The sequence below is a fragment of the Condylura cristata genome, unplaced genomic scaffold, assembly GCF_000260355.1.
Source record: "Condylura cristata isolate star-nosed mole 26May11 unplaced genomic scaffold, ConCri1.0 scaffold00032, whole genome shotgun sequence".
Classification (NCBI taxonomy): domain Eukaryota; kingdom Metazoa; phylum Chordata; class Mammalia; order Eulipotyphla; family Talpidae; genus Condylura; species Condylura cristata.
The window spans coordinates 19,850,758-19,859,537 of NW_004567133.1; the positions used below are offsets into that span (position 1 = coordinate 19,850,758).

At 66.7% G+C, this 8,780-nt stretch overlaps 1 protein-coding gene across 2 annotated transcripts in view; it reads right to left on the minus strand.

Moving 5' to 3' along the window:
* Positions 1-2,009: 2,009 nt before the first annotated feature.
* The window catches only part of LOC101620265 (FLYWCH-type zinc finger-containing protein 1), a 30,696-nt gene continuing 23,925 nt past the window's right edge, over positions 2,010-8,780 (minus strand). For both annotated transcript variants that reach the window (XM_012731731.1, XM_012731732.1), the window contains 4 exons: positions 7,472-7,735; positions 6,686-6,961; positions 4,960-5,032; positions 2,010-2,745 (listed from right to left, as the gene is read on the minus strand). In XM_012731731.1, coding sequence (XP_012587185.1) covers positions 2,706-2,745; positions 4,960-5,032; positions 6,686-6,961; positions 7,472-7,735 — 653 coding nt within the window. In that variant the 3' untranslated portion in view covers positions 2,010-2,705. The remainder of the gene's footprint in view (positions 2,746-4,959; positions 5,033-6,685; positions 6,962-7,471; positions 7,736-8,780) is intronic.

Genomic DNA, 8,780 nt, shown 5'->3' on the forward strand with positions numbered 1-8,780 from the left:
CCAGCCCCAGCAGGTCTCCCCACCCCTCGCCAAGTGCCCCCAGGCTGTCCCGCGGGGTGGACCTGCCCCTGTTCTGTGGCAGGCCCTCCTCACTGGGGTCTCCCCGCGGGTCCCAGCGAAATCAGGGTGCGTGGGGCCTTCTGGCCTCTCAGTCAGAGCCTCACACCCTCACCAGGCTCCGGTCTGGGTCCCTCCAGGATGGGGGAACTTTAAAGGGAGGTGCCTCACCAAGACGGAGGCCAGATGGAGACATGGCAGGGGCTGCCTCCTGGGGGCCCTCCGAAGGCCAGGGCTGGCCGGCCGGCCTCCCAGTGCCTGTCTGGGGGTTGCCGGGGAGACTCATCTGCTGGTCAGTCCCCTCGGGGGAAAGGCTGCGCGTGGCCAGTCTGCAGCCACAGGTGGGAAGGGGACCGGCCCCTCCTTATCAGGAAATGGACCCCAAGCCACTGTCCACTGGGTCCTCTCACCTTGGTCCCTAGCCCCGGTCTGGCCTCCGCCCCCTGCAGAGCCTACCCCGGAGGAGAGGAGGCCGGTTCCAGGCCCAGGCCCTGCAGTGGGGTCCTGCCGGCTCCTGCACCAGACCTCTCCGGCCACGGCCCCTCGCTGCACCCCACACCTCTGAGAGCCTCTGTAGTCGTAGCCCGAGCGGGGCCCCTGGCAGCCATGCTACTGCTGCTGCAGAAGGGGGGTGACCGGCCGCCCCAGCTCCTGCCCAGGCACCCGTGACGAGCGCACCCCCAGCCCTGGGTCAAGCGGCCAGTGAGGCGGGGTGATGCCCCTCGACGCTGAAAGGAGGGCCGGGGTGTCGGCACCCTCTGCTAGGAAGCATGTCAGAAATGCACCCCAACTTGCCCCTGGTCAGAACCCGCGTTTCGCAAGATCACAGGTTCTTTGGTTTGGAGGGTCCTCGCAGGCACGAAGGCTGCCAGCCCGTTCTCCTCCAGGCAGGCAGCGGGAGCGGGGCGGGGCGGGGTGGGGCGGGGCCTGCTTGGGAGGGGCGAGGGCATGGAGGGGGCCGCCCGCCTCTTCTCCTGAGCCCCCTGTGAAGCACTGGCTGAGGCTGGACGTTCAAGGGCCAGGCGGCAGGCGGGCAGGGGCCCCGGGGCGCCAGCCCTACCCTGCCTTGGCCCTCACATCCGCGTGCCCGTGTCTGTGCCCAAGGACCCAGCGGTGGGAGCAGGAGCCCGGAGCCCGGCCTGGCATCTCAGCTCGTCACTGTGAACTTTGCAGCTGTCACCTTGGGGGTTCGGACCTCGGCACACGAGCGGGGGCACGGTTCCACTCCTGGCTCCCAGTCACCCCCGGCGCCCCGCCCGCGCCCGGCTAGCCCCTCCCCGCAGCGCCTCTCCTCCCGCCCGGGGAGGCCGGCCACCTGCCTCTTGCAAAGTCTGGCGAAGCTGCAGCCAAGGCGGCCCCACCCACATGCCTGAGTTCAGGGGTGTGCGTAGTGCCCGCCTGCTGGACAGCGGGACCTCTATGCCCGTCGGACAGGAGTGCCCCCCTCCAGGCCTAGCGGCCACCTTTCCGTGTCCCGGGACACCACAGAGGCTGAGGTCCTGGCTGACCTGCCCCTGGGGCCTTGCCCGGTCCTGGCTGCCTCCGGGGCTGTTTGTGGCCCCACCCAAGGGCCACAGTGACCCCTTCAGGGGTTATGGGCAGCTCAGAGTGGTGGGACAGCTGCCAGGCCCCCAGGGACCAGCGTCGTCCTCTGGGGGTCCCTTTCCAAGCCCACCCAGCTTACAGGCGCACCCAGGAGGCCAGGCTGGGCGGGGGGAGGGGGCGGCAGGCCGGCCCTCTCAGCCACAGGAGATGGGGAGGTCACCAGGCCGAGGCGGGCCCTGGAGCCTTGGGACCCTGAGCAGCCCCTCGAGCCCCCACCTGCCCCAGGTGACTGGCCCTGCCTCAGGTGCGTGGTCTCGTCTGGGGCAGCTGTCCGAACCTGTTGTGACCCGGCTGGCCAGCTGTTTCTGTCAGGGGCTGTGAACACAGCAGCTCCGCCCGAGTCTATGTAAAATAGGGTTTATTGGTGGAGATACACAAGCAGACACACGGCACCCCGCCACGCTGGTGACAGGCGTGGGGGCCACCTCACCGGGCGAAGGCCACAGGCAGGCGTGGGGGCCCCGGCCAGGACGGCCTGTGACAGCGGGACCAGCCACTTCCCGGCCCGCAGGCTGGCTCTGCCCTCCCCCCGCCCAGCTGCGCCCATGGCCACGCCTGCGGCCTCCTGCTCCAGACAGTGGACACGCTGCTCACAGGGAGGGTCTGCCGCTCTAGCTCCCTGCGGACGGGCCTGGCCCTGCCAGGACTCCGAGACACCAGGCTCTTTCCAAGGCAGCACGGGAGAGAAGGCCAGGCGGGCCTCTGCGTCCAGCCCGCGCCCGGCAGCGGGTGGCTCCGAGCAGAGGCCCTCCTGGCCCGTCCTGGGGCACGTGTGCGGGGCCGCAGCCCAGCCAGAAGCGCAGGGCCGAGCTGGCCGCGCCAGCTGGGGAGTCCCTGGCGGTCTCCTCCGGGACCCGGCAGGGGAGGGGTCTGCTGAGGGCGCTGCTCCTGTCACCGAGCGGGGGCCTCGCGTCCACCGGGAAGTCCTCTCGTCCTCGTGGAGCGCTGGAAGAGTGGACGGCGGTTTCGACAGGAAACTGACAGGTGGGGAGCGCCGGGGTTGGGTGGGTGAGGTGCGGAGCGCGCCCGACTGGCCGAGACTCTCACTGGCTCTCGCTCTCCACCTTCACCTCGGTGACCACCCTGAGGGCAAAGACACACACTGGCTGGACGGGCAGGAGCGGCGGGCGGCCTCACGCCAGTCACACGCGCCCACCTGGCAGCCCCGTTAGAGCAGGAGCCCGCCCACAACATGCAATTTGGGAATTCCCGTCTCCCTCCACTAGCCTGCCCACAGGGCACCCCGACCCCCCCAGAAGGCGCCCTCCGCGCTGGGAGTCCCTGGGCGCCGCCCAGCTGCAGACGTTTTGTTTTGCGCGAGCCAAGCAGCGCAGGCCCTGTCCTGCTGCGACCCGCCGGTCAGCAGCGGCTCCTGTGGGTCCCTCGCTTTAAGTGGAAAGGTGACCCCCAGCTGGCTGGGCCTGGCGGGGTCTCAGGAGCCAAGCGCAGTCATTCCCAAATGCTTTATTCTGCTTGATGCTGTCCGCAGTCTTCTCATTCACCCTCAGCTTCACTGAAAGTGAGCAGAATCGCAGCCGGCCCCGGCCCTGCCCGGCGTGCCCAGGGCCGGGCGTCGGGGCCTCCCGAGGACGGTGACCCAAGGGGCGGCTCCCGCCCGCCTGGTGCGTCCGTCTGGTCTGAGTGTCCTGCGCCGGGCTGTGCGTCACGGGGCTGCAGCCGGGCAGGGCTCGGCGTCGGGCTGAGAGAAGCCTTCCAGTCCAAGCTTGCCTCGGGCTGTCGTGGGGGGTGGCTCCGCCCAGAGCTTCTTGGGGACTCGGTGATCGCGTGGGTTTTGCCCTCAGTCCGATGGGTAGGGTGCGCTGCCACCCCAGGTCACCTGGCTGGGTGACTTCGCTAGAAGGACTCAGAGCTGAGCACGGAGTGACCCTCGTGGACAGGCGAGGTCCGCAGAGGACGAGGCGCCACTTCCAGGCCCCCCCTCGAGGCGCTCGGATCAGCTGGGCTCTCCAGCGGGGCGCTGGGGCCCCCGTGTGACGTGTGTCCAGCGGGAGGGTCACCGGGGCTGAGCTGGGGTTTTGGGGGCCTGGCCGCAGTCACTGACGTTGAGCCTCCAACGCGGGGGGCCGTCCGGCAGAAGAGGGTCCCTGCGCCGGCCTGCGGCCGCTGCCCCCACACCCTCCCTGGCGCTGACGCGACCTGGCGCGGGCTGAGCCCCGGCTCGCTGGCGCTCACGAGGGTCCTCCGCGACCCGAGGGGGGTTCCCGTCGCTGGTGTCTTTGTAGATCATGTGTTTTTTCAGATGATATAATAGTTTATTTTTACATCATGTTGTGCCTTTTTCCATCTCAGTTGTCATCCCCGTGGGCGCTCATCATTTTTTAAGATGTATTTATTGGTGCACACAAGAGCTGGGCGTCAGGCCGGAGGTGGGGGTGAGAGGACGCCCAGAGACAGCGGGGCCGAGCAGGCGGCTCCCCGGAGACACACGGCCGAGGGGCAGCGGGAGGGTCTGCTGCGCCCCGGGAGGCCCCGCTCGTGATGCCTTCGCCGGGTCGTGGCCCCAGGCCCTGCTCTCCTGCCAGCGAGGGCTGTGCCCAGGCTCCATCAGTGGCCGGCAGCCTGCACTGGGACACCGGCGGGGGCCGGGCAGGCTGGAGCTTAAAGCCGCCGTCTCGCCCGCCACAGGCCCCTCAGGGCAGCACGCGCCAGCCGCCGCTGCCCCCTCCAGCGTGGGCGAGTCTCTGCCCTGGGCGTCCTTCAGCCCGGGCTCTGCGGCCTGTGCTGGCCCGTACAGGCCGCCGGGGGGTCCCTTCCCTCCTGCGCCTCGGACTCGGGCTCCCCCTTACGCTGGTCACGCTTTCTGGCTGCTTTGTGGCTGCCTTAGACTCGGGGGCCCCTCGAGAGTTCGTTTCAGCATATCTGTCAGTTTCCCAAATTTATTTCTGCTTCTGCTTCTGAGTTCAGGCCACTGCTAGGGGAAGGCTCGGGGAGGTTTCCGTCCGCTTACGTTTGGGGAGTCCTGGTTCGGGGCTTCAGTGAGTCACGTGTGTGAGAGGGCCCCGAGTCTGGGCACCGCTGGCTGCCCTCACCCGCTCCTTTGGGGGAACAGCGCCCTGCTTCTGGTCCCCGCCAGCAGCCCCGGCGGCGGTCCCCAGCCCCCGCCCACCCCCGAGGAGGCGCCTGCTCAGGCTCCGGGGTGACGGGTGACGGCCCCGCTGCCGTAGCCACCCAGCTGCCCCAGCTCGGACCCGCAGGACTGTGGCCCAGTGACTTTGCTTTGAGCCACTAAATCGTGGGGTCATTTGTGATGCCGTGTTAGATAATGAGCACAATTACCCGCAGCTCTGCTGGCTGTCAGGAGAACAAGTCTTGAAGCACAGTTGACCTTCAGGCAGAAGTTTTGTCTTTTCTGAGAAGAAACAAAGTTGAAAACATGGGTTAATCCTCTCCTTGTAGAAGCTGCTAGAGCCAACGGCCCAGATTGAGGCCCCAGGCAAGGCGACCAAGCCGCGCGGCTCTGGTTAGAGGGGTCCCTAGGTTTGTAGCCCCCCAGACTCCCTGCGCCTGGTAAACAGGTGATCTGCGGACCCAGAAGTGAGCCGCCAGCCCTCGTCATCAAGGGCTGAGCCGAGGGCCTGCGGGGGCCAGTCCGCCATGCCAGAGGTGCCCAGCACCTGCGTGGGCCTGAGGGCACTGCCCTGGGCCTCTGCTCTTGTGCTGGGCGAAATCAGGTGTCGCTGGACATTTACGTGAGTGAAAATGAGACACTCACACTTCTACACACTGGCTGGTGTTGGGTTTACATGAGGGACCCCCTTTCAGTTCAGAGAGGTTCGTTACTGGCAAAGCTGTGCGCATGTGTGACACAAGCTATGCAACTTCTGTCGGCTGACAAATTCCGGATAGAATAGGAAACGCTCTGAAAAATCAGAATTTCCACCGCTAACTTATGTGACGACCTCCCTTTTTTGTATAATCACAATATCGAACTATTCTGAGCGACCATCAGTTTACAACTGGGTTGCCTCAGCCTCATAAGGAGCTGCCTGGCCCCGGCCAGCTGCCCCAGGGCGGGAAATTCCTGTCTCCTGAGACAGAAGGCAAGCCCCTGGGAACTAAGAACCCAGGGCACAAAAACTCCTGGGAAGCTTCCTTAGTTTCTTTAAAATAAAAAGCAAATCTCAGATAAGACTCCCAGGGCATAAGGACTCATGGACAATTTTTAACCGTGTTTACACAGGTGTTGCTTGATACACAACTGCACAACTGTCCCTTAACTTACTGCTTTCTAAACAAGCACTAACTCCCCTCTGCCAGCTTTATATTAGCCACTAGCTTTTCTGTAGACAGTCACTGACCACACTGCTAACGCAATTTATTACTTCCCCAAGACCCCCAATAACCTTTGCTAACCAGCTCACCCCTTCCCAGACCCCTTTTCCCTTGAGTGATAACTAAACAGCCGTACCCATGACCATCATCACAAACATGTGCAATCTAGCGCATCATAAAACGTTATGAGAAAAATGCCTTGTTCCCCTTGTCCCTGAGAACGTTTATGACAATTTACGGCGATCTCCCATGAACTCACCCTGTGCATTATTACAATTAGCCACTCGCTACACCTGTAGATAAAGACCTGCGGAGGGCATGGCAGGAAGATGCACCCAGCTCCGACCCCCGTGCCTTCCTCGTGCCTGCTCCCCGCTCCCTTTGGACTCTCCGCTCGCCGATGCCTTCCCACCTCAGGGCCTGCCTGTCTCGCCTCCGGACACGCGATAGTTGGGGCTGGTCCCCCGCATGTGTGTGCATCGAGTGTGCGTGCAGCAAGCGTGTGTGCACAGGTGCCAGGTGTGTGCGGCACGCATCTTCACCTGATTTTCAGATGTTCCCTCTGGACAGCAGACAGGAGGAGAGGCAGCGGGGGAGAGGGCGGAGCGGGCGGGGCGGGGCTGCAAGGGCGGACAGATGGGGCGCGCTGTGCCCTGGTGGGCTCTGGCGGGGGGCGGTGGGGGGGGCAAGCGCCACAGCTCTTCTGCTCCACCCCTCACCCCAACCCTACCTGCACCTGGGTCCTGCTGGGCCAGGCTGGGGAGCCTTTCCCGCTGCCTCAGCGCCTCCAGGCCCCCCAGGTCGGGCGGGTGGCAGTGGCCCCGCATCACGGTCACCCGCTGGCCCTGCGTGATGGCCCGGCTGCGGCAGCCCGTGCGGGCCTGGTCCCGGCACATCCAGTACACCTTGTCGCCGGCCGCCTTCTCCTTCCGGTACAGGAAGGACTCGTGCACCAGGAAGCGGCCCCCGAGGGACGTCCTGAGGAACTCCAGAGGCTGAGATGTCCCTGAGGGAATGTGATCTGTGGGAGCCGTGCCAGGAAGGCTGTGGCCCCATGAGCCAGCCCCGCTGGGCGGCAGACTGCCCTTCCCCAGGCCACCCTGGCCAGGCTCGCCAGGCTCCCCACGCTGCCCTGCTCGGGCCCTGGGGATGAAGGCCCTGGCCCAGGCCGGCACCCCCGTGCAGACTGAGTCTGCAGGGCCTGGGCTGGCACGTCCGGGAGGCCCACGCTTGTCTGGACTGTCCAGGGCCCAGCCCCTCAACCAGCTGGCAGCCAACTGGACCCTCTCGGGAGACCTCTAAAAACTTGCTCTGAAAGGACTGCCAGGGTTCGGGGTGCCAGGAGAACCGGGAGTGGGAAGGGAGCGGAAAACAGAACTGAGTGCGCCGAAGGGAGCTGGGGGCTGGCCAGGCGCACCCCCCCCAGGGGCTGCATGATGGGCAGCCACCCCCTTAGTGCAGGAGCGAGTCCCTGCGCCAGGCCGCCAGGTAAGGCCGGGAGCCGCGGCCGCCTCACCTGTGTCCTCCCTCTGGGCGGGGCTGGGGAGCCTTTCCCGCTGCCTCAGCGCCTCCAGGCCCCCCAGGTCGGGCGGGTGGCAGTGCCCCCGCATCACGGCCACCCGCTGGCCCTGCGTGATGGCCCGGCTGCGGCAGCCCATGCGGGCCTGGTCCCGGCACATCCAGTACACCTTGTCGCCGGCCGCCTTCTCCCGCCGGTACAGGAAGGACTCGTGCACCAGGAAGCTGCCGCCCAGGGGGGTCCGCAGGAACTCGGGGCCGCCTGGGGAGACACCACAGGGCAGGGAGAGCGGCAGCCAGGCCTGGCGCAGTGGCCTCTGGGTCGGGCGAGGCACTCGCCTCCTCGGGTGGCGGCAGGAGCGGATGCCCAGAGGCAGAGGTGTGTCCCCCAACTCGGGCCCAGGAAGGCGGGTCTGGGATCTCGCTCACTCTGAGGCCTGCAGGGCCCGGGCCCAGCTGGTGGGAAGTGAGTGGGGGCCTCTTGGGGGCCCCAAGAGAGGCTGAGTGCAGGCCGGGGGGCAGGGTCGCGCGAGCGGGGGCGGCCTGGCCTTCGGGGGCACCGGCGCACCGGAGCGGGAGGGTGAGTCACACTGGGGCGCGAACGGCCCGGCAAGGCAGCGCCCCCAGCGGCCGTGACTGGCAGCGCAGAGGGGTGGAAGCGCGCAAGACCCGACAGGCGTAATCCGCGAGCTGGGAAAGGGGGGTTCAGAGGGTGGCGGACATGGGGCGCGGTCTGCGGCACAGCCCCAGAGCCAGCGGCTGGGCTGAGGGCCCAGGCAGGTGTGAGGAGCCGGGAGCAGGCCCCGGCCCTGCCCGAAGGCGCGCGCGCGTGTGTGTGTGTGTCGCTCTCTGTATTCCCGCGCAGGAGCAGGTTTGCGGACCAGATGGGACAGCGCAGGCGAGGGCGGGAGCAGCCCGTGTGCCGAGTCACGGCCAGGGCCGGCCGCTGGGGCTCCCTGCAAGCAACAGGCGGCTGCACCCTCGGGACTCCCACGCTGCCCCGAGTGGCTTGGGTGTCGGGCGAGGGGGCAGAGTCCCGAGGAGGCGGAGCAGAGTACAAGCGTCTAAAGAAAATAAAACTGGAGGCCTCACGCTTGGGAGGACATCTGGGCAAAAAGGGCCCTAAAGGCCCAGGGCGCGAGGAGAGGCCGACTCCTGCTGTGCCGCCAGGAAGGGGGGGTGGGGGACCCCACTCACTCTTCCCACCAGCTGGGCCGGGGCCCAGTGAGTGCCCTGCAGGCCTAGGAGTGAGCGAGATCCCAGAGCCGCCTTCCTGGGCCCTGAGTTGGGGGTACATACCTCTGCAC